This window comes from Erithacus rubecula, assembly GCF_903797595.1.
Source record: "Erithacus rubecula genome assembly, chromosome: 8".
In the NCBI taxonomy this organism is placed as follows: domain Eukaryota; kingdom Metazoa; phylum Chordata; class Aves; order Passeriformes; family Muscicapidae; genus Erithacus; species Erithacus rubecula.
Genome location: NC_136659.1, coordinates 3,144,589 through 3,172,586, shown reverse-complemented (window position 1 = coordinate 3,172,586; position 27,998 = coordinate 3,144,589). Strand labels below are relative to the sequence as shown.

At 46.7% G+C, this 27,998-nt stretch overlaps 1 protein-coding gene across 1 annotated transcript in view; it reads right to left on the bottom strand.

Moving 5' to 3' along the window:
- Positions 1-290: 290 nt before the first annotated feature.
- ABCA12 (ATP binding cassette subfamily A member 12) overlaps positions 291-27,998 on the bottom strand; it is a 75,418-nt gene continuing 47,710 nt past the window's right edge. The window contains exons 30-55 of the mRNA XM_079311102.1: positions 27,163-27,381; positions 26,195-26,391; positions 25,434-25,594; positions 24,441-24,665; positions 23,703-23,841; positions 22,050-22,302; positions 20,980-21,066; positions 20,106-20,199; positions 18,499-18,626; positions 17,633-17,720; positions 17,067-17,172; positions 13,734-13,788; positions 12,869-13,046; positions 11,024-11,139; positions 10,149-10,308; positions 8,640-8,908; positions 7,907-8,117; positions 6,317-6,426; positions 5,655-5,799; positions 5,413-5,547; positions 4,647-4,750; positions 4,309-4,401; positions 3,758-3,863; positions 3,048-3,185; positions 1,287-1,857; positions 291-1,125 (exon numbers count right to left, since the gene is read on the bottom strand). Coding sequence (XP_079167228.1) covers positions 1,738-1,857; positions 3,048-3,185; positions 3,758-3,863; positions 4,309-4,401; positions 4,647-4,750; positions 5,413-5,547; positions 5,655-5,799; positions 6,317-6,426; positions 7,907-8,117; positions 8,640-8,908; positions 10,149-10,308; positions 11,024-11,139; positions 12,869-13,046; positions 13,734-13,788; positions 17,067-17,172; positions 17,633-17,720; positions 18,499-18,626; positions 20,106-20,199; positions 20,980-21,066; positions 22,050-22,302; positions 23,703-23,841; positions 24,441-24,665; positions 25,434-25,594; positions 26,195-26,391; positions 27,163-27,381 — 3,637 coding nt within the window. The 3' untranslated portion in view covers positions 291-1,125; positions 1,287-1,737. The remainder of the gene's footprint in view (positions 1,126-1,286; positions 1,858-3,047; positions 3,186-3,757; positions 3,864-4,308; positions 4,402-4,646; positions 4,751-5,412; positions 5,548-5,654; positions 5,800-6,316; positions 6,427-7,906; positions 8,118-8,639; positions 8,909-10,148; positions 10,309-11,023; positions 11,140-12,868; positions 13,047-13,733; positions 13,789-17,066; positions 17,173-17,632; positions 17,721-18,498; positions 18,627-20,105; positions 20,200-20,979; positions 21,067-22,049; positions 22,303-23,702; positions 23,842-24,440; positions 24,666-25,433; positions 25,595-26,194; positions 26,392-27,162; positions 27,382-27,998) is intronic.

Sequence of the window (27,998 nt, the reverse complement as noted above, 5' to 3'; positions counted from 1 at the left end):
AAGGGTGTTTGGGATTTTACAAAGTACCTACTCCTTGCACAGTTATCACAGCAAACCTTGGCATCACAAAAGAGCTGAAATAGTCAAACTTATGGTCAGGGTAACAAAGATGTGCCATTGCAGCTTTCATCAGAGGTTCCTCAAATTAGTTTGGGATAAGGGAAAACAAAAATAAGAAAAGGAAAAAATAAAAAAGAAGTCACCTGGCTGGAATTGTATGGGTGAACCCAGGTAAGTTTTATGGGCCACCCCAGGTCTCACAAGGTAAGGCTTTATCTGCAATCTGTTTTACCAGCAACAGCAAGTTTATTGAGCTCAGAGTTGAAGTTCATTTTGTGCTTGAAGGTACATCAATGCCCTGACCCAAACTCGGGTCTCTGGGGCCTTATGCTGATACATATAACAAAGAATCATATTAAACTATTCTATCTATTAATCATTCTGGGGAAAGAGAGCAGGATGTGTGTGGTGGTGAGCTGAACTCAGCTGCTGGGGGCTGCTCTCAGAAGTGGGCAGAGCACTCCCTTAAAGCCAGCAGGCAGAGCCTTTGAAGCAGGAGCTAATGATGCCTTATTATGTGGGAAAACATAGCTCCAGAGTCATGGGGGCAGCCAGCACGAGGGGTTGGGGAGGGAGGGCACTGGAGAGGGCACAGAGAGGCAAAGCTGCTGGAGATGGAGGGTGGGGGATGCTCCTGCTTCTGCTGTGCTCAGGGAATCTTGAAGCAAAGAGCTTCTTCCTTTCAGAGCATTCAGCCAGCAGACCTGTCCTGTACCACCCTTGGCTATGCCAGAGCAGCCCTGAGCTCCAGCCAGGAGAAAGGGGCTCGTGGGGGAACCATCTTCCACTGGGCTCCAAGAGCCAGGAACTGCCTGGGACCAGGGACTCACTCGAGGAGTCACACAGAGCTGGAACAAGCTACAGGAACAAACCAAAACCACTGGAAGCACTAACTTATAAAATAGTTATATTTGTTGTGCTGACATAACCAGATAAGCTCTATGTCATTACCAAAGATGGTCCCCACCAGTGGCCTTTGTCAGTACTTAACACCTGCATCCTCACAACCCCCCTGGGAGAGGGGCAAGACCATGAGCAAACGCATTCTGGAAAGAAGCTGCATCCCTGTTTTAATTACAGTCAGCAGGTTGAGGCATAATTCAAAGCTTGATAATACTTTGAATCCATAATAAAACTCCTCCTGCTAGCAGTAAGAAGTTTACACCAAGACCAAGGAGAGGATGTGACCTCCTTGCAGCAGCTAAACTTGAACTTCAGTATTCCACCTAGCCACTTTCATTCAGTCATCCAGGAAGCCTGCTGCTGAGCAGGGAGTGGAGTGTGAGCTTTCCTCTGTGGCCATGGGGCTGCTTTGTGGTCACACACCCTGCACTGCCCACAGCTCCTCTGCTCCATCACAGCCACGTCTGCTGTAAGCAAACGGCCACCAGCAGCAGCTGATGTTGTCTAAATCCTCACAGCCATTACAGTGATCATAAAACAAGAGTTGGGGGGGGAGAGAACCTGTGGAAAGACCAATCTGATTTGTAACCATAGTGGCAGTCTCAAACACCTACCGAGTTCCTAGTGAAATTAATTAAGTGCATATCAAAAAAACAAAGTACTTTAAGAAAATGGAACTGCTTATCTCCATCACCCTAAAATCACTGAAAACAGGGTTGGAGGGGCTGTCAGGCCTTTTCCCCAGATTCCATGATCCTGTGTGGGTGGATCCCTTCAATAGATGGAGTTGATGGTGCTAGCTTGGCTGCTTGTGTCAGAGCTGTCCAGCGTCACATCAGGACCTGCGTCTGTGCCGTCGGGATCTGCTTGATCTTTAGCAAAGTTGATGAAAACCTGGAAGTTTAAAGGCAAACACTCAGTATGTGAGAGCATAAATAATTTATGATGTGCATGAATATAAAAAAGGCATGGCTGTTCGTTTGACTGTGAGTGCTTGGGGATGGATTCACGCTGAATTTGAGAATTGCAGATTGCTGGGCTTCCGTGGGCTCATGTAAATAAATGGATGTGCACTCCTGTACTGCAGAATCAACACCCAGGATCCAGAGGCAGACATTCCTGCACAGAACCTAATTGTCCTGCAGCTCAGGTTCCTGAAGCAAGGAGGCAATGCCCGTGCAATGGCTCATTTTGATCACTGTAATACTGTCCCATTATTACTTCATAAACCCATCTGTCTCTGTGTAATTGACATCTGTGCACGCACAACTGCAGAGTGTGGAGAGAGGTGTATAAAATCACAGGGAAGAGCCTTCCTTTCAGCAGCAGCTAATGAATACAGAAAGGACTCTTACCAGAACACTCCCTGCAATCACATTTGCATATTCACAAATGCAAGCCGTCCTCCCACAAAATATGAGCTGGGGCTTCCTGTGCTTTGCCTGCCTGTTTCTCTCACAGCCCCTGCCCCTTACTGGAACAGCACTGAGGAATTCCCAGACTGCTGTGTCACAATCCACAGCACTGCAGGGCTACAGCTCTGCCCCTCTCTCTGGGACAAACCTAATATTCCACCCTGCTCAACAGGGTGATTTCTTCTGGATGGGCCTTGTAGCAATCCCTTCAGATGATGTGCTTTCCATGAGATTTTGCTGCCATTGGGAATGTTCTTCCAAGGGAAAATGGAATGAACCCCAAAGCTAAGTTTGGAGTAATGCTAAAAGAACTTCCAACCTGAAAAGTGAAATTAAGCATATTTTCAGTGCAGGTGGAAAGCCTAGCCCTGGACTTGGGGGTGATTCATAGTTCTGCCCTTCACCCACACCCACGAGGCTCCTGAAATCAGCAGTGACAGAGGGAAGAACAGATCCTTTATGCCCCAGGCAGCTTTCTGTGTGTGTTTCCCTAGCACCAGCAGAGGTACCTGGAGGCAGCAGTGCTGATAAAGTACCCCCAGGAGGAATATAGATGGAAATCCCTTTCAAACTGTAGTCTATTGTGTGCAGCAGTCCATTATGTGTTACCATCAGTCTGCTCCCCTGCTAGCAGTTTTAAATGGATGGCCTCACATTTTAATTCCTTACCTCCTCCAACGTTGTCTGACTCACAGAGAAGTGCCTGATGTTGAAGGCTGCTTTGCTGCTTTCCAGGAGATCAAATATATTTGCTACCCCTCCTGCAGAGACTGGGACATGGTACTCCACCATCTTGAAATGCTGATCCTGTGGGGACAGGAATGGTGGGGGAAGCCAAGAGCCAACAGATCCAAGAGCTGGGCCATGGGAGGGTGAAGGGGCAGGGCTGTGGTGTCCTCTGAATGTTATTGCCTGGGAGTTCTTGTGGGGAAGCACAACTAAACTGCAAGGCTGGAAGCTCCAGGGTGGCCATAGCATTTTCCAGCTCCAGGTGTGTAGTTTTGATTCGTGCAGAGATTGGGTTACAGGCAATTGTAATTGATTTGTGACTCAGCTACTCTGGTTTTACAATTACTCAGCTACTGGAAGTACTGGAAGCATCCTATTACCCATTGAACCTAAAGGGGGTTTCCCTCCATTCCAAGGGCAGAGGGTGAGCTAACAGCTGCCCTACAGTCACTGCAGCTGTTTGGCTGATGTTACACCAGGAACTGGAGTTCTCCAGCCCTTGGACAGTGCAGCTGAAAGCAGTGACAAGAGTGACTCAGAGCTCAGATCTGTGTGCACAGTATGTCACAAGATGCCCACCTTGCAAGGGTCTTCTTGGTCAGTTTGAAGGGATTTTGAAAGCCTCTCCTGAAAGGATTTTCCCTGCTTACCTTCAGGCATGTATTTGGGAAGTGTGACTTCATGAACTCTGTCAGCGTGTCGGTGCAAACTGTGCTGCTGTTTAAGTGCATCTTCACAGTGAATCCTCTTCCAAATCTAGGGGGAAAAGAAAACCACAATTACCACTGAAGAAAAGAGAAAAAGAGATGAAGAAACTCCTTTGAGACTGCTGCACAGACTCTTTGGGGAAATCTAATCCAGGCATGGTGCATCTTGAATGGGGTCAGGGTTGTTAACCTGGAGTGAAACTTAGTAAGAAGCTGAGCTATTGTTATAACTAATAAAACTAAAGCTCAACCCTAAGATGCATTTCTCATTTGTAACAGTGAACAGATTACTTTGGGGGACACATTCTGGGAAGACAGGCTGTGAGGGAGTAGAAAGTGCATTAGTTAACACAATTTCAGTGGTGTATTAGGGACATGAAGCAGAAAAAGTCATTGTTTTGATAACACAGGTCTCATGTTTTGAGCACTCAGAGCTGTAGGTCAGTAGCTCCAGAGGCTGTTCAGGAAAAGTGAAATCGGTTCATGTCACTGACCTGCTCTTGATGTGCTGCAGAGAGCCAATGCACTGGAAACTCCCATTCACCATGATGGCCAGCCTGGTACAGAGGGCTTCACACTCCTCCATGCTGCAAAACCAACCAAGAAACACCAGTAAGCCACTGAGAAGGTACAAAAATATGGTTAAGTAACTGGAGAACATCACTGATCCTCCCTAAAGTGTTATGGACACCACATTCAGCCACAACAAACCCCCAAACCTGTTCCAGCTCAGTGCCCTGAAATTGTACAAGGACCAGTGGGGAGTGTGAGGGATGAGTCTCTCCACACTTCTGCTGACCCCAGAAAGGGAGGCAGAGCAGCCCAGCCCTACCTGTGGGATGTGAGTATCACTGAGCATTTGTTCTGCACTTCCTCACTGATGATTTTCCAAAGGTGGCGTTTGGCATTCGGGTCCATTCCAGAGCTCGGCTCATCCTATTGGGAAAGACAGGACTGAGTGGAAATTTGCACTCAAAAAGTGCACAAGCCTGGGCTCAGACAGCAGTTAGTACAGAGGGAATTCCCACTCTTCCTAGTTTTATGGAGATTTTTTTCTCTCACAAAGCAGCAGGAGCACTGCAGGTGGTCAGAAGTAAAAGCAGCAGTGCTGGGCTTGACAGAAGTTGGGACAAGGGATATTTATGTCCACTAGATATCCAACTTTATACTGGGAATCCTGCTCACAGAGCTCTGCACACAGCAAGTGGGAAAACTGCACAAAACCCCTATGTTTTAGCAATGGGATAAGTCCATGGAGGAACTAGAAATTCAGAGTGAAAGATAAGACAAGAAGCCAAACCTAGAAAAGCAGTTACATTCTAAGGAACAAGGAGAGTTTAATTGGCAAATATACAGTCCATTTTTGACCTCTGGAACATGCTGCCAGAGAAACTGAACAACTTGCCACTCTCTTATGCCCTCAAAGAAAATATGAGTGCTTGCTGGAACTTGAAATTTCCTGTGATGGTTTCTGTCGTCAGGCCAAGCACGGGCACATGGGGAGTGTCCCTTAAGCTGTGCCTGAGGAGGTTTTGTGACTGTCCAAGCTCTCCTGCCAGCCCAAGGCCTCTTCCCTCAGCAAGAGCCCCATTTCTTACCAGCAGCAGAATGGATGGATTGCCAATGAGAGCCAGAGCAGTTGACAGTTTCCTGTTGGTGCCATAGCTGCACATGGAGGTGACTCTGTCCTTGTAGGCTGTCAGGTTCAGCCGGTGGAGGAGCTGCAGCACAACCTAGGGAACAAGAGTTCTGCTTCCACAACATGTCCAGGCTGTGGATTACCACACTGAAAGACTGATTTAAAGGCTCCAAATGGCAAAAATGCTGCCTTGTTACTCACTCCCTTGATGTCCCCCTCCGGGATGCCGTGCAGCCGAGCGTAGTAATACATGTGCTCCTCCACGGTCAGCAGCTCATCCAAAGCATCCTCTTGGGGACAGTAGCCAAAAAGGGACCAGTGAGCCTCACTGATGTCATTCAGGGACCTGTGTAAGGATGTTGGCACATCACTGGAATCAAACAGGAGGGAGAAAACCCCTTTCTCCTCCTCCCTACCCCCTTCTCCAAGCCTTGAAGGAAAATGCAGAGCTCCAGCTTTCAGGCTACCAGTTCTGCAGAGGCTGAGTGTCCAGTATGTAGCTTTCCAGTTACTGCCAGCACCTCAGGTGGCACAGCTGCCACCAAGCCTACACCTGTTAAAGGACCTTTGAGGTGAGCCCTACTGGTCTCCAGGTCTGGCTTAGAAGTAGGATCACACTGCTGAGGATCTGAGCCTGATCCCACTTGCAATGGACTGAAGTGGAACAAACACCTCTGAGCAGCACAATGCAACTCCCTAGGAAGCAACCATGCCACCTTCAAAGGATGAATTCCCTGCCTTATTTATTTTTGCTCTGGTTTGAGTGTTTTATTTCAGACTTTCACATTTCTTTTCCTTTGCCACCCAGCCTTAAAAACTGCTCTCAGGTTGATTTGCTTCCCCAGAGATCATATCCTCCATACCCAGAATGATCCTGGACCCTCAGCCTTCCACTGGATGCTCCAATATCCCCTGTCAGCATCTTGAAGATTGTTGTCTTTCCAGCTCCATTCACACCAAGCAGGCCAAAGCACTGGGAAAGGAAAGTCAAAATGTAAACCTGCTGTATTTGTAATGCAGAAATATTGCTCTGAGATAGGTGCTCAGTGCACCTTGCCCCTTCTTTCTCCAGCCCCTTGAGCAAGAGGAATTGCCAGAGGAGCTCAGATCATGCCAGTGTGGCAATGGAGGTTGTTTATGGTGCAATACACTCCACTTATATTAAGACCATTTGTTTAATATCATGAAGAATCAAGGCTGTGTCTCCAGCAGAGTCATTCCTTTTACTGTGAGGTGCATTTCTGCAGGAGCTCAGGCCAAATCCCCATCAGCTCATCTGTGCAAAGCCTCCCCTTGGCAGGAACAGAGCTGCTCATGGCAATGGGGTGAGTGAGGTTTGGGCTGGCACTGCTTAAAACCTTCATCAACACAAGGGTTTTGTCACACAGTATCACCAAAGCTTAATAAGAGGGAGAACTGTCTCCCTGTAGTGTAGCTCCAGTATCCCATGGTAAAATCCACATTTTATTGCTAAGGTTGGAGACAGGCAGCTGTGTGTTGCATCAGCCATCACCATTGTGCTGATAATTACTGTTATTTTGCCATCATTAGTACAGACCAGCTGATGTGAAAGTCCTCCTGTGCTGGGGATGCACAGCAGTCCATGGCTCTTCCCCACCTTGGTCCATACAGGAACAAGATCTGTGCAAAGTCTGCACTGCTCCTGCTGACAGATGAGGAATGGTGCCCCAAATCCCACCAGCATCAGGGTGAATTCTGCCATAAATCAGAGACCTCAATGCCAGTGCTGGCTTAGAAAAAACCCTCTGCCATAAAGACTAGCACAGTGTCCATGTGAGGATACTGTCCTTTCATCTCAGTAGGACCCAGGCAATTCAAATAAATCAGGTGCCAAGGAATTATTCCAAGCTTCCCCACAAGTCAGGTGCACAGCCTGAGGTAGAATCTGGTCTCCAGTTTCCTCTGGATCTCAGAGGTGCTCTGTGTAACCCTGTCTTCTCACTTCTCAGGGAGGCAACTGCACTGGCATAACCAAAGAATGTTTTTTTCTTTGGAGTTAATTTTATGTCCTGACTCATGAAAATGCATGTCCAGCTGAAGTGATTTGTCTTCCCCTGATGGGAAAGCACAAGCAGATAAGCCTGACTCACCATCTCCCACGCAGTTCAGCTGAGTAATTTCAGCTGGACACGTTCTGCTGTCTTCATTTACCACCTGGTGATCCCCAGTGACCACCCAAGACTGCACTGCACAAACAGAGCATGCAGACATTTTGCTCTGAACAGGGCTCCATCAGTTCCCAGCCACTTTCCCTCTTTCTAGGTTCTTCAAACTTACTTCATGTTCCAAATCTACCAGGAGCCTTTTGTCACTGCTGGAACCCCAAGAATCAGTAAATGAAGCAAAGAAAGGAAGAGGCCAGAGCAGAACAAACCACTACAGATGATGCCAGTGACACAGGAAGGTGCCCACAGCCTTCTCCCCTGGCTCACCTCCCCAGCAGGGATGCCAAGGCTGATGTTTTTCACGGCTGTGATGCGTTTGTGAGGGAGGTGGTAGATCTTGGTGAGGTTCTGGAGCTGCACCACGTCGAAGTCAGCTTTGCCAGACTCCACCCTGCTCCTCTCTGCCTGCACATCTCCATCCTCCACGGCAGTGGCAGGCAGAAGGGAGGCTTTGCCATGGACTCTGTCAAACAGGAACCTGGGGGAGGGCACAGAGGGACATCCTCCAGCAACAGCCAACAGCTGGGGTAGATCCCAGGGCATGCACACAATACTCAGATATGCAGTTTCTAGTCTCTCCTGGTATTTGCTCCCACCCACTGTTCTCTCCCTGTTCCTTGCCCCTCCTTTTTCAGCAAATATTCTGGGCTGGAGCAGGTCCTGCCTGGTGGGCATGCTCCTAATGCAGGTGGCAGGCATGTCCTCACTCTTTTGTGTGCACCCAGGGCAGAGGAGATGGGCAGAGCCAAACTGAGGAGGCTGTCAGGGAAATGACTGCCCTGACCAACAGCTGAGCATCCACACACCAACCCCAAGCCCAGGGCTGCAGTGCAGCCAGCACTGACTTCCAGGGGAGCCTGTTAGTTAATACTCTAATTACCTCTGCCAGAAAAAACTCACTGCACATTCACACATTGCCCTGGAAATTGGTGGGCTTCATAATTGACAGTGCTGCAGTGAAAGCAGGGAGCTGTGGTGGGCTCCCAGGGCTGTTACTCACTCCAGGAGGTTGTTCCAAACTCTCTGGACCATCCTGTCGTGGACTGAGAGACGAATGGCAAAGAACACAGTGCCCTGGATGAACATGGCCAGCAGCTTGGATGTGGTCTTGTCCAGCTCAAAGGTTTTGTCAGGGTAGTCCACTCCATAGGCTTTTAGGAAGCCCAGCAGTGCCTGATCCTGGGACAGTTCAATCAAGCCATAGCCAAAGCAGAATTGTGGGAACAGAAGGAACACATGCCTTAAATTTTCAGCAAGATCATGCAGGCCCTGGAAAAAAAAAAACAAAACAAAAAAAAAAGAGCAGCACAGTCAGTCACTGCTTTTATTCATGGAATAAATTCATAGGTTTTACTGTGGGACTGAAGTGTAACAATTACACTGGGATTTGCCTGTGTCTCAGAGCAGAGATAAATTGAGAGCAAAGAGCTCTGCAGACAGCTCGTTCCACAGGCACAAGGTCATAAAAGTCAACAGACAGCTCTGAGGTTGTGATCACCCATAGTAAAAAGCAGCCAGGTCCCAGGATGGTCCCTGCTGCTGCTCCAGCACCCAGATCCCACCCATGAGCCAGAGCTGAGTCCTGCCACTGTGCCCTCTGACCTGTCCAGCACAGCCTGCTCCCCTGGAGCACTGCCCTGCCTGTTTTCCTTGGACAAACATCTCCATAAAACAGAAGATTTGGCTTTTCTAGACACAGAAGGGCTTTCCCAGCTAATTCACAGTCCAGTGCAGTCTCACTGTAAAGAACTGGTACATTTCTAGAAGAAAGGATTAGTGCACAAAGCAAACTGGAGAGGCACTAAATTAGCATGGAAGGGAACTGACTCCCTGCCACTGGGGCACAGAGGGATGAAAGGTGATCATAATTGCATATCCCTAAAATATAAGGGGTTGCAGAACAAACTCTGTCCAGATAGAGAGAAAAATCCAACCCAGCTGTTGTAATTGCCCTCCATAAAAAAAGGAATCTAAACGTAATGTGTGGGTTTTACCCCAGCCATTCCCAGGGAGATCTAAGTTTTAGAGAGGGCTTTCCTTAGGGAATCATCACTGTCTCTAGGTTGTTTTTCACCCTTGCAGGGAGAAGATGACTGCATTACAGACTGAAATGACAGACAGCTGGTGCTGGGCTAACTGCAGCACGTCAGACTCAGGGCAGTGACATTCAGCTGTCACTGCCTGAACTCAGCAATGCCTTGAAGTGTCCATCAACAACTTTTTATCAAGCATCTCCTGTCTTTCATCTTCCATCACCAGGGTGGTTATAGAGTCCTCAGTTTTCTCCCTCTCATTTCATGTTCTCCCCTCTGTCACCATCATCCCCTTCCTTGCTGGGGGTGCAGATTTACAGACAAGCAAGATCCATATGTGACTCATGTCCTGTCTGTGGGGAACTACATGAAATCCTGTGACTGTGTCCAGCTGCCACAGACCTGATCCAAGCCAGCAAGCCCACAAGAAGCCTCCTGCTGTGTCCCCACAGGGTCAAGGCCAATGGGGCTCCTACCTGGTCCGTGGCCTTTTCCTGGGAGAGCAGGAACACAACAGAGTGGGTGATGATGGTGTTGATGCCAAAGAACAAGTTGACACAGACATAAACAATGAAGGCCATCCCTGTTTCCTTGAAAAACCCAGCCAGCAGGTACATCCAGGAAAATGATGCATATCTATAAATACCAGCAGTGCAGAGAAAAACCATGGTAACTCAAAGGCTCCTTTGAAAACAAACCACTGAAGACATCAGACAACACAGAGTCATTGGATGGTTGGAGCTGGAAGAGAGCTTAAAGCCCATCCAGTTCCACCCCCTGCCACTAGATTCAGGCTGCTCCAAGTCCTGTCCAACCTGGCTTTGAACACTTCCAGAGTTGGAACATAACAGTTCTGTTTTGGCATGTAACTACACTTCCACATTACAGAGCTCAAAGAAAGGAAAAATGCCTTTATGTCTGTCAGAATTTGGAGAAGAGGTTTATGATACCTACTTTGAACATGGAACCCCACCTGAAAACAAAGAGGATTCAAAGCCAGGAAGAGGTTGTCTAAGTTTTCCAGAATTGTGCTACTGCTGTTTATTTTGCTCTCTGATATTAAAATGCTATTAAAAAGCAAGCATTTGCTTACAGCTTGGACTGTTGCTGGGACCTTGAATATTTCTGTACCCTCACCTAGGGTTTGCTCTGAATAAAGCAGGCATAACAATAGTGCTTCACCTCCCTGCTCCTGGAAGGAGCAACTTAGTCACTGTTTGTGAAGGGTATGTTGAAGAGAAATTCCACATTTTCCACTTATTCCTCCCCTGGATCTCAGGCTGCAGCAGCCTGCAAGATCCAGTTTGTCACCCTGTGCAGTGATATTTAAATAACTAAGCTCCACACTTACCCAAACAGCAACAGCAGAAGAAATACTGCCACTAAGTTACTGTTGTTGCAGAAAGCTGGGATCTGGAAGGCTGAAATAACTCCTACAGAGAGTCCTATAGGGACCATAAAAAGTACCTGCAAAATGATATTAAGAAGATGTTACTAGGACAACAGCTCTGAAACACCTTCCTACAGAAATACAGAAGAAACAATGCCAGGACTGAATCTGATCCCACAAATGCAGCTTGGTTTTTCTAAGGGAAACCAACCACAGGTGGGCTCTCAATTCTCCCCAGATGAATTCCCACCAAGCCACTTTGAATAGACAAAGAGGACTGTGGGCAGGAAGTACCTTAAAAAAAGGTTATGAATGAAAAATACCCCTTTGGGTTTTCTGTTAGCCTTGCAGTCAGACCACTTCATTGTGCCCTGTAAATCTAGTTTTTATAGTGTTGAATCAAGCCAGAGACCAACCAAATGTCTGCCTGGAGAGCTCCTTCTCTTCCCCAGCCTAGGGATTTAGCAGAATTTACTGCCAGGGATTCAGTGAGAAATATCAAGTTGCCGAGAGCGCTGGATTAGTTTCAGCCTGCTGAATCCTGACTGTGCAAGGACTCCAGGGATTCTTACACAGGCTGATTTACAAATATGCAGTGCTGGAGAGAGGGGCTGGAGCAGGCAGGCAGCACAGGCTGCTCCACCCTGCCTGCTGTGCTGGGGCCACATTGCCTTGGGATCCCTTCCAGCAGGGCAGGGCATCCCAGTGCTGCTGCCTTGGGATCCCTTCCAGCCCTCCTGCAGTTCAGGGCATCCCTGTGCTGCTGCCTGCACTCATCAGCCCCTCCAGGCAGGCACTTCTGGCTCATATTCCCCATGGGATCTCAGACCTTAGTCCTCCCTGCACCATAGAGGGCCAGTCACCCAAATGTCCATGAAGATTTCCTGTTTTCAGGAAGCAGTGGAATCCCTGGGATTTTAGGCACTTGCAGACGTGCATCCACAGAAATTTGAGGGAGAGGTGGAGCTGGTCACCACTGCAGCCCAGCTGGCAATGGCCAGGCTCAGGAGCTGAGCTTGGCTGCATTGCCCATTTCCTGTGGGATGGTCTGGCACCCTGCACCAAAGGGAATGCAGAAGACACAAAGCACTTAAGCCTACAGACACTACAATTTCCCTCTTGGCCCAGCAATGCTTTCCAGCAGTGCCATTAACCCTCTGCACCAGGAGGAAACTTAATTTCAGGAGGAAATAACTTCAGGAGGAACAAGGGAATGCAGCACAGTGCTGGGAGCTCAACAAGGTACATCCATGCAGCACTGTGGAAAAGAGCTGCTCAGCTCCTGCAAGGCTGTATTTGGAGCTTTTCTTGGCTTATAAACCTCATAATACAGACTCTTACAGACAGCATTCTGTAATGCTGAGATGGGTTTCTGCCCAGCAGGGCTGTGTCAGCTGTGGGATGCCTGCTGCTGCCCCTGCCAGGGCTCCCAGACTGGCTGCAGCCTCCAGCCCCAAAGCCTCACCCCAGATTTGTGGAGCCTGGGTGACAGCAGACCCTGCCCTGCAAGCTGTCAGAGGAGCAGCTGGCTACCTGGATGGAAGTCAAGCTGCAGCCTGTTCTGTGCTGCTCCTGTGTAAATGTGCTGGGTGTTTTACACACACTCCAGAGAGCAGGAATGCCTTTGCTTAGCAGAATCCAGCACTGCAGTTCACGTTTCATCGTCCCCAATGCCTTGGAGAACAATCACTGCACAACACTCTTGGTAGCAATAAGTCTAGGCAACCAATTTTAAATAAAGAACTATTTTTCCCCCTGTGCTGTGTGATGCTCCTCCTGGTGCATTTAGGAATGTGAATTATTTACCAGATCATAAATGAAATTGGTCACCCAGTAGGTTGTCATCCCAATGCCTGAAATGTGCTGCAGCTGCTTGGCTTTGGTTTGGTGCTCCTTGACCATGTAGAGCACAAAGCTTGCTGTGGTGATGGAGTAGCCCACCAAAACAGACATGGACACTATGATGTCCAATAAGCTGTTCAGCCTGGGAAGAAAGGGCAGAAAGATAAATTTGGTGAGTGAAAGTGGCAGATTTCCCTTACAGTGAGGCTTGGTCAGAGCTCAGAATCAATAAGGTCCTTATTCTGGGACAGCATCTTTGATAATCCTGGGATGGTTTGGGGCTGGAAGGGACCTCAAAGCCCATCCAATTCCACCCCCTGCCATGGGCAGGGACACTTTCCACTATCCCAGGTTGCTCCAAGCCCTGTCCAGCCTGGCCTGGGATACTTCACCACCCTCCCTGAGGAGAATTTCTTCCTTTCTTTGCTCCATTTGCTGATGGCAATGTTGCCCAGCAAAAGGGACTCACAGCACTGAGCTGGGGTGCTGGATCCCAGCATGGAGTGGAGGGGCCAAAAATAAATTATTATTATTATTATTATTATTATTATTATTATTATTATTATTATTATTATTCTCCCAAGCATACAAATGTGTGAGGCTGTAACTGTGACCTCCAGATCTCCATGAGATCCTGCAGAAAAACCCCTCACAGGAATCCCCAGCTCTGTACACTAATAATGTACAGAGGGAATGAACACAAGCAAGAACAGTTTCATCACTTAGAGAAAGAGATCCAGCAATTCAGGCTGGTTTATGGTTTCCAATAAGCTGGTCTGCTCCTTTTAAAGCTAAAGAACTCAGGCATCAACCAAATGAATCTTCTTACATTACTTGTTCTTGACTCTGTCCTCCAGGATATGGGTGAGCTGATAAGAAAATACCTACAGGAAAAAAAATAAAAATAAATTGAAAATGTGTCCATTAAAGCCTCCTTCATCAGCTCCTGATATTGACAATAATGTAGAAAACTGAGAGAGAAGAAAATCAGATCAAAAGTGTGTTTCTGCTCTGTCATCTCTGTGTGATCTTGGGCAGAATTCTGAGCATTCTTGTTTTTCCTAGGACTTCACTTGGCTGCACAGCAGATCTGAAATCCAAATCCTGGGTCTTGTTCCTGCATCTTGTCCCTTCCCTCCATCACCATTCCCTTCCCACACCTCACATCAGGCACATGCCTTCAAACCTGATGAATTTGTTCTGTTTCAAAGCTGCTGCCTGGTGATCCCACCTCATTCCATTTGTTCTTTTAAAACCAGGAACAAGTTTTTCCCTGCTGCCCTTCTCCATAACTGCTACCTGCCTGTGATAAATGTCTTTCTCCATATGGGATCTGGAGGTGAGAGCAGAATTCCACCTAAGCTGCAGACACTTTTGCCCCCAGTGTGGCAGTGAGTTAATTCTGAACTATTCTGCTTAAAAAAGCTAGAAAACAAACACACAAAAAAGCGTTTTGCTGGAAGTTACTAGCAAAATATCTAATTATCACACTGGTAAGTTCTCTGTGATGCCTTCCCAAAAAAATCAATTAAAAAGGGGTTTGTGTCAAGCCCAAACGGCAACAGAGAAATTCTCTGCTGATGTGCAGGTATCTTCAGATGTGGTTTAAGCACTCCTTCTCCCAGGAGAACAGCTAGCCCCAAATACATTAGTATTGTCCACCACAGAGTTGATGTGATCAAAAGCTATTCTGCGTAATTTTATTTAAGAATGGGCACTCTGACAGGGGGACAAGAAGGGAGGAGCCTAAGGGTTTAGCTGACCAAATGCCATGCTGAGCAAATGAATTTGAAAAGGAGGATTTAATAATAAATTAATTTTGGAGGAAAGAAAAAAAACAACAAAACCTCAGTCTTGTCATCAGCGAGAGAAATGGGATTAAAATCTTGGACTGCTGATAAAACCATACAAGTAGCCAGGAAATGTTTCCCCTCTCCAAGTGGGAGAGAGAGAGAAAGAAAGATACTGCCTGTCTAATCTGTTAATACTTCACTATAAAGCCATTTTCCTTTACTGGAGCTTAGGCTAGAAGTCAAAATTTCCATTTCAATGCTTCCTCCTTTTTTGTTAGCTGGGATTGAGAGAAGAGAAAGCACAATATACATAAGTCAAAAGCTATTATGACTTGCTTAGTGACAGGGTAAAAAGCTTTTTATGTCTTTTTTAAAAAAAAATATACCCAGTCTAAGTCAAACCTCTAAAGCAGGACTGGCACCTCTTTCTGACTGCTGAAGTGACAACACACTTTTATCTGGCCATTTCAGTGGTTCTTAAACCATCATTTATTTGTCACAAGAACTCGACTGAGCTGCCAGGAGTTCCCCCATGAACATGCCTTCAGTTGTACTGCAGACTGGATTGACTCCACCTCAGGGGAACCAGCCTCATCCATTCATTTTATTTTATTTCTCCCCTTCTCTGGCTTGGATGATTAGTGGGAAGCAGAGTATTGTCTGTCTGGTCATTTACTGCTAAGCATTTCTTTCCAAAAACACGTAAGCAGCGGGACAGATGGAACTAAAACTCCTGCTAATCTTTCCCCCTGAAAATTGCTGTTTTTCTGGTATAAAAACTTTCCCAGAGAAAACTTTCTGGCTGTTCACAAGAACTTCATGCTAGGACATGGCTGGAAGGGCACTGCTTGTCCAACCAAGTCAATCAGGAGGATGCTTCTGCACACAATTGCTGCTCTTGAGAGAGCCCAGAGATCTCTGTGTGAGAGCTCTCAGTATAAATCTGTCTCCTGTCTCTGCACCCTGGCCCTCTCTGGAGGCAGACACACCTGCACACAGGTTTGTGCCCACACTGCACCTTGAAAGGGGCTGAACTGCAAAGGGAAAGGCAGGTGCTCTGGTTTGCCAGCAGGAATTTGGGTTGCTGCAGTGCTGTGTAGGGTTGATGTGTCCAGCAATGTGTGTTCTGTCCCCATCTGTTGAGCTGGGTGGGGCAGTGACCCTGATCTCCTGGCACATATTATCTGCTAATGGGCCAGCTTTAAACCAGCTGGGGCAATCATCTTTATCTTTCCACAGCCCATCCTCCCTCCAGGAAGATATCATCTGCTGCTGGCCCATTCAGTGCCACTGTGTGACTGATAAAATTACATCATCCCACTGGGAGATGCTCCAGCCAGGGGAGCAGCCAAGCCTTTCCTACCCAGATAAAAACTGAGATTTTGGACACCAAGGAACCTTCTTTCCACTGGATTCCAGAGGAAAGCCAGACCTTCCCACATCATCCCTGGACCTTCAGAGGAAACTGCACCTTCTCCAGGAGCACTGCTCCAGCTGAACCACATCTGCCACTGCAGGAGGATGCAGCCACCATTGAATGGGGCTGCTGCCAACACCCTGACTGACTGACAGGTGTCAGCTTGGATTCTGACTCTGCCAGTGTTTGGGGATTGTTCTTTGTAATACTGTATTTCTATTTTAATTTTCCTAGTAAAGAACTGTTATTCCTAATTCCCATATCTTTGCCTGAGAGCCCCTTAATTTCAAAATTATAATAATTTGGAGGGAGGGGGTTTACATTCTCCATTTCAAAGAGAAGCTTCTGCCTTTATTGGCAGACAACTGTCCTTCAAACCAGGACAAGTGTGTTATCCAGGAGAAGCTATGAGGACCCCAAATGGGCCCTCAGCCCTCCTTGGATCTGTCTATGTCAGGTATCAGAGGAAAACACAGCTGAAAATTACATTTCTCATTAATCTCACCCTCCTCACTCTCACTCAAACCCAGACACACAGATACCCACACACCCTGGGCAGGAGGGTGACATATTAAAATTTTCTAATCTAACCCACCCATGGAGATGACCTAGAGCTTTTCTCTGCATAACTAATGGGCACCTATCAAGAGACAGCCCTTCCAGTGCCACATGAGAGGCAATAAATCAAACAGCAACTGCTGGCGTTTCTCAGATGAAGCATTTTATGTAGGAGCTGGGGTCCTCTCTGTCCAGCTCCCCCGAGCCTCTGACTAAGACAAATGAACTTTGTGATTTATTCATGCTTTTCAGTTCTGTTTTGAAAGGAATTGCAGAACAGTGAATAAAGAAATAGCCTCATTGAAGTCAAGGTAAGTGTTGTCATTGATTTCAGCAGAACCAGGATATCCCTCCAAAGGGGAGAAGTTATCTGCTTATGTAAAGGGACACTTACCATATCTGGAAGTGTCATTTTTTGGCAAGTTGGCTCGAAGGATGAAGTTGTTCAAGCTGTTCAGATAGGCTGGGAGGCTGTGATAACCCTCAGGATTGTACCACACCTGCACACAATGGAGAAATTGAAACAATTTGGGAGATATTACTGACAACATGTTGGTTTGCCCTGTTTCCCTTGTGCAAACTACCTCAGGTTTCAGCCCTCGTGCTTTCCAACATTTCCACTGAGCTGAACCAGAGAAATGGGCATATCAGAATGCATCAGGCAGCCCCTGTTATGGTACATACATCCCCTCATGAGATAAAGGTGCTACTAATTGATCTCTTCACCTCTGTATAATAAAATTATGACAGCATAAAAATTGCCTCCTGCCAGCCAGAGCAGTGAGACCAATAAAGAAGAATGGGGAGAGAAAAGAAAATGAACTGCAAGTCATCTTTGCCATGCCAAGCTGCAGATTTCAGGGGGTTTTGCTTTCTTTTTTGGAATATCCATGAACTTGACATCACTTCTGCTGAGTCCCACAGTTCCCATGCCAGGATGAGCAGGTGGAGGTTGGTTACCTTAGTCAGTGTTCTGTTGGGGGGCACTGGCCTGATGTCAAACTGCAGATCTGCTGTCAAAGGCAGCCCAAAGCTCCAGCCTCCATACCTGAGTGAAAACCAGAGGGAAATGCATTGCTGCCCTCATCCCAAAGCTCTGATTCCCTTGCATGGGGCACTGCCCCCCAGGCAACCCCAGAATTCAGAGAGCTTATCCCAGCATGGGGCCAAGCCACCTCTCCTGTGGGAGCCTTTCTTTGGGGGGAAAACCCCCATAAGCTTGCCAGCATTGTCACAAAACTGCTGAAAACCTCCACTGGAGGAAGATCCTGGAGCCCTGTGAACTCCTGAGCTGTGTGCATCTCTGGGCTGAGATGCTGCTTCTGACCCAGGAGATGATTGTTCAGTGGCAGATGCACACATGTCCTGCCAGCCTTGGTGGCCTCTGCCCCAATCCTTGCTGTGCTCTGCCTGGCAAAGCCCAGACCCACCAACAGCTCCCAGAGCCCCAGGAAATGCTCAGGCTCTGCTCTCACTGCAATGGATGTGCTCCTTCAAGTGAGACTCTTCAGAGAATCAAACCAGGAGGAAAATCTCCCCCCAGGGTTTGCCTCATGACAGGCTGTGTCAGATTTTCCTCTTTTTAAAGGTTTCTGAGCCAGACAAAGGCTTGTCAGCCCAAACATGCCAGGTGATTGACATGCTACCCTAAGGCTATGATGTGCTATGATCACTTGCAGAGCCTTTATCTTTTTTCCATGATTGCTGGACACTTTAGCTCCTTCCAGCAGGTTCTCAACCCCTACTGCAGTGCCAGCTCTGCAGGCAGAGGGGATGTGAAGGTTTGGGATGTCCTGAGCAGAGAGGGAGGGCAGTTTGTGCTGTACCTTTTCTGCAGGAAGTCCTTGGTGGTTGCCAGGATGTAAGTCTCCACATCATGCCCTGTCAGGTTGTAAAGTGTCCTTGTGGAGAAGGTTCTTCTGTGAGGGGGAGTGTAGTTTGTCTGTGGACATGTCTGAGGGGAGACAAACAAAGAAAAGCTTTAGTGTTTGTGCTTTAACTAAAAACCACCACATTAGCACAAGATTGAGAGCCTGCCATGGCAGTATTCTGGTCCTGAGTCTCATTCCCGCAGAATTCCTTGCTCCTTCCCAAGCCAGGGTGCACAGACACACAGCACACTGTCCCCAACACATGCAGGGATGTGCTTACAAACAACCTCTGCTTAAATCCACCCTTCAGTTCTACTGGCATCAGTGGGACCTTGAAGTGTGCTTTATGCTATGTAGGAAGATTTTGGCTGAATTAAGGCTGATCCTACTTAGCAGAGTGACTGCACAGACAACTGCAGAGGGCAAAACAACTCACAGAGCAGAAAACTCTGAGGTGGCCTCAAACTCTCATCTTCCATTTCATAGCAGCTACACTCTACATCTCTGCTTTACTGTCACTCACTGGAAATGTTTTCCTGGGCTTCAGAGAAACCTTGAATTAGTTCTGAATATATAATTTAACATGCTGAGGGCCAAAGTCACATCAGTGTTTCATGAGGTTGAAGTGTCCTCCCAGACAGCAGGTTGGCTGCTTCCTTCAGCTCATCCATAACAAAAGCCCTGGACCGCCCCCATTGTGCATCTGTTCATCTGAATACACAAAATAGCTTCCTCCATGCTGGGGAACACCTGCCTGTGCCTGCTGGAGGTGGGAATCAGCTTTGAACATTATCCCAACTTGCTGGAGAAATTATGCCAATACTTTTAATGTGAAATTAAGTGGATGTCCAGAAAACTGCACAAAATAGCTGCATTTTAAAGAATGACTAGAAAGGTTCAACTAGGTACATCCTTTCTGTTAAAAGGCATCACATTGTGCCATGAGTTTATTTGCTATGGAAAAAAGCTGAACAGCACTGGAGGGAGGAGAGCTCAAGCCCAAATTGAACATTAAAACTGTAACACCCTTGGGGCAGAATCTGCCTTTTCCCCATGTGCATGCAAATCTCAGCAGCACCCATATCTGACTCTGTAGGTACCACTGTAATGCTAATAATTAATATTATTAATCATTAATGTTTAGAACAAGGAGCAGATATAGACTGCATAAAGTTGAATTCTGAAGAGCAAGCAGCAAAAGTAGCTGTGATTTTATATAGTGCTTGTATGAAATGAAATCTTCCTCCTGAACACATGCTCATCTCTGTGAAAAGGGACAATCACACAGTACTCAAAACACCATAAAACCTTTTCACACCACAAGGAGCAAGGCAGGGATGTCAGGGTGGGAATTTTCTGAGGATGCTGTTTTCCTTTCCTGTCCCCAAACTGGTGCAGACAGTGGTAATACAGTGTACAAATTCAACAAGGCCAAAGAGAGACAGGAGGACTTGGAACACTGAGTCCCCATTAGCATCATGCCAGCCCATAAAATCACTCCCAACAAACAAGGCCCCCAATTACCCCCCAAGCCCACTCACTTCTGGGTTTTTCCAAGTTACCTGGATGCCATCTGTGCAGTTGCAGTCAGAATACTTAGTTCCCTGGTTTCCACTGGTAATCCACTGGCCGAGCACGTCCTCTGTTAAACACTGCCTGAAAAGGAACACGTTTTCCTCTGAGGCTCTCTGTGCTCAGGTGTGCAAACAAAGCTAATTGCTGACATGTTTAATGACAGCAAGGCTGGCAGTTGAGCAGCTCCAGCAGAAAAGCAGAGCTTCTTGTCAGCTCTGGGTGGTTCAGGGAATCCCCAGCCTCCTGCTGCCTCCTGTGTCCCTTGGCTGAGAGCCCTCCCTGCTCTTCCTGAGCCTGGATTCACTCAGCTCTCAGATGGAATCCAGGCACCACTTCACTCCTACAGTAGACAGTGCAAGGAATTGGCACTCAGAGGCCAAAAGCATCTGAAACCAGCCCAGAAATAAGGGCTATTGTTGTGGCAATCCCTGTGTGCTGCTGTGATGGGCTGTATTGCCTGCAAACACCCAGGGTAAATATTTGCCTGCATGAGCATTGAAGTCTGCCCAGGATTTTACCACCCTGAGAATTTAACTGCAAAGCCCAAAACAAACCAGCCCTCATGGCACAGCTTCTAGATAGAGGTAACAAACACTGTGCTGAGAGCTTGCTGTGTGGGCTCACATTATAATTGGAATTATTGGGATGGCAGGGACCACTTCCCAGTGAGGAGAATTGCTCGTTTTCATCCTGCCACCACCAAAGCTGCTTCCTTATCACTCCTAATAATGCAGGAGTGCAATGCATGAGAATTCTGCCAATGATCAAAGATGGCTATTAAGGTCTAATGGCTAATAGTGTCACACCAATTCTCTTGCAGGTTTGGAGTTCAAGTGGGAAAAAACCCCAAGAGCTACTTACGAATTGCTTTCGTTCATGCACGTGTTATCTGTCCCAGGGAAAGCCAGCATCGAAGAAACTAAAGCAGCTGTGGTTTCATTGAAATTCCTAAGATTCAACAAACAAAAACAGAAAACAGGAAAAGGTTCAAAGAATTCCACTACTGAGGAAAAACTGTGTTTGAGTGAAACAGGATTTAAGGTGTTGAATAATTGAGTATTTGTGGAGGCAGCACTGAAGGACACGCAGTACGTGAGGACACTCACACAGGTTTAAAAGGAGCCCTCATAACCTCAGCTCTGTCAGGGATTTGCTGCCTCTAGATCCAAGCAAGATGCTTTTGGGACAATCAAAATTCTCTTTAAAGGGAGAAAGAATCTACTTGCAATTTGCTTGCAACCCTGTCTCAATCAGGTCTCTCATCCGTGACATCCACTTGGTTTTGACCATTCAAGAAGATTGTCCTTGGTTCTGCCCCAGCTCTCCAGCAATCATCCAAAAAAAAGAAGGAGGGAACATTAGGAACAGAAGACTTGGATATGCAGCTCTAGCAGGACTGAAGTGGAAAGGTATAAGAAATGCTGGGAAGAACACCTAGAGCAGATGGCTTTAGAGCTAAATTTTGTAATTCTGACTTAGAGCTGAAAATTACTGGAGAAAGAAAGGAGCTCACAACATGAAAACTGAATGGTACCAATTATAGTTGTTTTGGTAACAGGATTTTTAAGGAGAATGAAATAATGGTGACATGTCAATGATCCTAGAAAAGCACAAGCTCTTCCAATTGTTTGTGTGCCTTGGACCAGCAGGGCCTGGCCAGGAAAGCACATCCAGAGAGGAGGGCAATGCTCACAAGATGGATAGAACTTGATCCCAGAATTGTAATGTTGGAGGCAACATGGGAACCTCATTCCACATTGGGGGAGGAACATATATGTAATATTAAGAGAACCAAGAACATTCCTCAGCCATTTCACAGTTAAAGTGGGAGGTTGCTTTTCTGAAACTTTCTGGTCTGTGTCCTCAGAGATCCCTTGGGGAACAGGGTTTCTCCGGAGTTCTGAACCCAGGGCGGTCGGAGCAGCACTCACCCAAAGAAATCAGCCTGGTCAGCCGTGCCATACAGGGAGGGGGACAGCAGCAGCTCGGGGTACTCAGTCTCCTTGGTCCTCAGTGTCCCCAGGCCCATGGCAGCAGTGACAAAGAGCACGGGGAGGATGACCTGGGCGATGAAGCCGCGCACGTCGCGCCGCGTGTGCTGGGAGCGCTTGACCAGCAGCGCCCCGGCTCTCTGCAGCAGCAGCGGCAAACCCCGCAGGCTCTTGGACCTGATCAGCAGCTGGTCTGCGTTGGGAAGGGGGAACCAGGAAAACCTTGTCAATATCATTGCCTAGCAAAAGGTTTGGGGAATGTGGAGACCATATGGGAGATTGAAATGAAGCCATCTTTGAGATAGCAAACCTTAGTAAATAACTAGGAGACAATAGGATGGCCAGGAAAGTAATCCACTCGATAGAACAATGGCCCTAAGGTCAGAGAAGACCTGCTAGCTTGGCAGAAGGGGTCCAAAGAGTATTTTCAGGGTTTAAAGTATAATAGATTATGGTAATGTAATAATTCTTACAGGCTGTATGTAAATGCTGTAAGATTTGTGTCTTGTATTTAGATTGGTTAGTGGAAATTAGAATATTCAACATACAAGATTTATTGTATTGTAAACGGGAAAATCTCTCTCTTACTTCACTCTCTTACTTTGCTCTCCTACTTCCCTCTCTTACCACTCTCTTACCTCTTGAAACTAGAATTACTAGTAGAATTACTCCTGAAATAAGAAAAACAAGCACAAGCCACCAGGCCTCTTGCATGGCCAGGTTTTGTGTTATACTAAAAGCAGAACCAAATCTTGTGCTAGCTATTCTCCTTTATGAAATATTAACCTATGTAATACACCATGAAGTAAATCCTTTTCAGCCTTTTTTAGAGGGTGAAACAAAACACTTTTCTACATGAGTGACTGTTTACAGTAACATTGACAGTGCAGGTCAGCTTTGAAAAGTACAAAAATACTTCTGTGCTGTCCCTTGTATGCCTCCCTGACTATAAATAGTATATTTGTAAGTACAAAACCATGTTTCTAACCCAAGAAGGCATTGCAGCCAGGTATGTCTAATTTTTGGGCTGGGTCACCTTTAGGAGGTCTCAAACCCCCAGGGATAGTGGTATAGCTGGCTTTCTTCTGAATTTGCCCCATTATCTGGTCCTTTGGGCTCCTTTACCAAACTGCAATGTCTGGGGCACAGCAAAAAGCAGCAAGGAGGACCCAGTTCAGAGTTGTGCTGCTTTTCCAACAGCCTAAGGGATTTCCACAAAGTTTCTTTCCAATTCTGCTAGTTATGGGAAAATAATCCTCTGCATCTATTACAGCAATTACTCTCAGAGGTACACATTTACTCTTTCATCCACATGCTGCATTTGATTAGATTAAAACCTGGATCAATTTAAAGGAAGGCAGATGCAAACAAAACCCCTTTAGAAATTTATCCTGCCATTCAGACTGTTCCAAAGCAGGGGATCTAAAGGACTGATGAGTACTGTATTTCCAGTGATTTATAGGGTTTGTGATTCCTGGCTGGGTGAAATGTGCTTTTCAACAAAGAAAGAAGATAAGGAGCTCAAATCAGTCTATCTGTCAGAGTTTACATCTGCAGTAAATCTGGAATAAACCCTGCTGGTGATTGAGTTACCATCTCTTTCTGTGAAGGTGTCTGTGCCCACAGACATTTCGTCAGCACCAGTGTGACCACTGACTCCAGGCAGCTGATGGGGCAGCACAGCATCTTCTTGCTGGTCCTTCACTACCTCTTTTGTCAGATTGAGGAACACCTATGGAGCAAGAAAACATGATGGAAAATTTGTCCAAATTACTCCATTTACCAAAACAATTACCAGAATCCACTCTCCTGCTTTGTAGCTGTAGTTGGTGCAGCAGTTATGGAACATAATCCTCTTTCTATTCCCTTTGTGCCCCATGAGAGAAATTAACTTCTTTTCCATATAAAATTGCTGTCCAGCTCCTTGTCACCTCCTGTCTGTATGATGATCTCCCTCCCTCTCTTCTCTAAGACAAGGGTCATCACTGCTCATCATTTACTTTTTATTTCTGATGCAATTAAATGTGTTTATTTGACCAGAGATTTCCCATGGGCAGAAAGGTGCCTGTGTTACTCTCTCCTTAGCCTAACTCCAGTGCCTCATTTTCTGGGTAGCACATCAAAAGGCTGTCAGCAAGGTAAGACAGTGCATTAGTACATGTATAGATTTACAAATGCTTCTACACTCTCATGTGCACCTAAGTGTGACCCCTTCCTCCCTGCCTGAAACCCTCATGTAATTCCTAACATGCCCAGAGAGCAGAGCCCCACAGTGCTGTGAAATGAATCTCCACGACATTCCAGCACATCCAGCAGCTCCTGAGCTCATACCTCTTCCACAGTTGTGTTGGAAATCCCATAGCAGCCCAGGTGGAGGTCATTCAAGCTGGTGTCCAGGGCTCTGAGAAGGGCCTGGTAAGCCCCTGACACTGTGGACTTGAAGGGGGGAAGCACATACACAAGCTCTCCACCAATATCCTCCTTGAGATAAGCCTCTGGGAGATAGGACTGGATCAAGGACGTCACTGCTGTGGTGTCACATTCCTCTATCATGTTCTGAAAAAGGAGGAAAACACTCTATGCTCACTGAAAACATTGCAAAGTCAACCTTCCTCCAGCAGGATGTAGCCCAAATCCTGTCCCAGAGCATAACTGGTAAGTGATCTCAGTCCAGCTATCCAACATGTCAGGGTAAATATCAAAACAAGATGAAAGTGGGTTTTTGGCTTTTGAAATAGGGATGTGTGATACTCTCCCTTCTTGGTCCATCCAAAACCTCATCAGGTTGGGCTGCATCAACCACTTTGCACTGCTAGAGGTTTGTAGTACAACAAAGAAAAACCCTGGCCACCAGAGAGCTTAACGTGGCTGCCAGCACAAACTCGCTCTTTTTTTTTTCCATGAAAAATGGGGATTTTTTGGTCATTTTTCATTTTCTCTGTCTCCAGTGCCAGCAGTCTGGAAGAGAGGCTGGTCTCTCATGGTATCTATGTGCTGGGGCTACTAACAGCACTGTAATAAATGCTAGCAAGAGCAGAGTTCCCCACTCCTTGCAAGCAGAATTTGCCCCAGGCCAGACACTATGGATGGGCTCTTTCCCTCTGCTTTATTCCTCTGAACTACAGAGGTCACATTCTGCACCCAGCCTTGCCTTTAACCCTTAAGGAGACCCTGTTCTTTTTCATCAAAGCAGAGCACTGACATTCCAATTTTCACAAAGCCACAGAGATCACTCAGCTCCTGCCAACCAATCCCTCAACCAGCCCTGATAACTCCCTTGGAGACAGAGCTGCCAGGAGCTCTAGGACCAGCTCAGACACAAACCTTCTTTTTGGTGAGTGTCAGGTGGTAGCCATCCCCAAAGGTCTCCTTGAGGTAGAAAGGAGAGCCACAGCATCTGAGCCCCCCGTGCTCCAGGAAGGCGATGCGGTCGCTCAGAACTTCTGCTTCATCCAGGTGATGTGTGGAGAGAATGATGGTTCTGCCTGGAAAACACAGTCATCACACAGTGAACACCTGCTTTGATGGCAAAACTGGATTTTAGAAGGTATTGGGTTCTTTTCTTTCCTTTCTCAAAACCTCCCGTATTTCCCTACACAGCAATATAATTGCAGGGGTTCCAGAGCTTCCCCTTGCCCTGGATCAGTCCACAGCAAATAAGTCTACATTGTTCAATCAATATAATGAATGTTTATAATAATTTTATTTTATCACATTCTGGTCAGGTCTGTCCTTATCTCAAGAGTGAGATAGATGAAAGCCTTGCTGAAGGAGGAGACACAGAGTATCAGGTGAAAATCAACTGCATTTTTTGGTAATTAGTAGTGAAATTGAATGAAAGGCTGCAAGAGAGATGATTTTTACAATATTGTAAGCTGTATTCTATGGTGAAGTTATTTTTTAAGTGACACTGTGAATTTACAGAAACCAACCAGAATGCACCCTCCAGAACTGCAAAATCCCAGTCTGCCAAAATTTCTTCTCTCTGCCTTCCAAAACCCACAATTCAAAGCCATTGGGATCATGTTTGTAAAGTGACACAAATCATCTTTGTCTCTGGGCAGCATCTCCTCTCATCACAGTACCTTTCTTATTCTTGGAGATGATTTCCCAAATACTCCTCCGGGAGCAGGGATCCACGCCCGTGGTTGGTTCATCCAGAATCACCACCCTGGATCCCCCCAGGAGAGCTATAGCTATGGATAACTTCCTCTTCATCCCTCCAGACAGGGTGCCAGCCAGCTTGTGACGATGGCTGTACAGCCCAGTCTCCTTCAAAGTCCTGCAAAACAGAGAAAAACAACTCCCAAAAGTTGTCCTTCAAGCATCTTTTCCAAGCTTGAAAATATTCAGTTTTTCAAATCCCCATTACTATCTGTATTCCTGTGATCCTTGGTTCAGCTGGAATTGCTGAATTACATCATGAGCCTTTGGGATGAGTCCCATGGACAAGAATTTTCAGGGAATCTGAAAATACCTGAAAAAAACCAAAACTGCAACTGCAAATGAAAACCTGCTCAAGGATGGACTGCTCTGCTCAGTGGTCACAGTGTAGAGTCACCCTGCAGCTCAGTCATCAGGGTTTTAATTTAAAACATTTTTGAGGATGTTTTCAAAGTTTTCATCTGACAAGTCAAGGTTAAAGGCTCAACCCCATCAACTGAGACACCAAGATCTAAACTCCCTGGGATGTTCTGGCTGCTTCATTTCTCTGCAAAACCAATAAAGCCAACATCATCTTTCTGACTGGTTGATTAAATCCCTTTCTGGGGAAAACTGTAAAGCAGCAAGGAGTAGACCCTTAGGCCTATAAATTCATCTCCAAATAATTGCCACAGCAACCAGTAAACCCCCTGGAGAAGAGAGATTGTTTCCTTACAGCTTAGGTATCAATATACTCCTCTAGTCAGAGCAAGGCAGCACTTGAACCCTAAGCTGGAGCTGCAATAAGACCTCCAATCCATGATTTTGAGCTTTGCAGGGGCACTGGCACCACCACACAACAATTGTGACAGCCCTCTCTCCCCTTTCTCCCAGCCTGCTGCTTTCCCACCTCTTCACTTCTTGGTAGAGCTCGTGCTTGCTGCAGTGGGGCACTTTGATGTAGCCATAGAGCAGCAGGTGCTCCTTGGTAGTGAGGTAGTTGAAGAGCACATTGTGCTGCATGCACACCCCCATGTTCTTCCTGATCACCTCCTGGTCAGTCCTGATGTCTTTGCCATACACCATGATGGTGCCTGATGATGTAGGGAACAACCCAGTCAAAATAGATCTGAAGGGAAAAGAAATAGAAAGGGGAAGTTAGAAGAAGGAGGATGCCATGGATAATTTTCTCCTTCCCACTGTGTGTCCTGCTGCCCAGCCATGCTCTGGCAGAGCAAAGGCCAATTAACATCCATGGACATCCTTGTTTCCCTCTGTGGGATTGCAAGGACAAGCTCCAAGCTCACCCTGCCTACTCCTCAACACTACTTTTACCTGCTTCAGCCTCCCTCTCCCTAGGTCAGACCACTGCATATCCCACACACTCAGGAGTGCCCTTGAATTCTGGTTTAATTAATGGGAATTCATACACTGCAGTTACTCTTTATTCTCTGAGGTTTGCCTGGAGCATGCAGACAGCCTCATATTATAACCACAGCTCAGACTGAAAACCACCTCTTCATCTGAGTAATCACAGCAGAGCATGGCAACCTGATTTCACTGCCATTATTCATGAGAAATGGGAGAGGACTTCTGGATGAGACACCTCACAGTGGGCAGCACTTTCATCTAGTTCAGGCAAATAATCACCCACCAAGTAAGAGCTGAGTCAAACTCCCTCTGCTCAGAATAACTACTTGCACATTACAGCTCATTTTTGGTGCTGTCCTGCAGGGACTAAAGGGA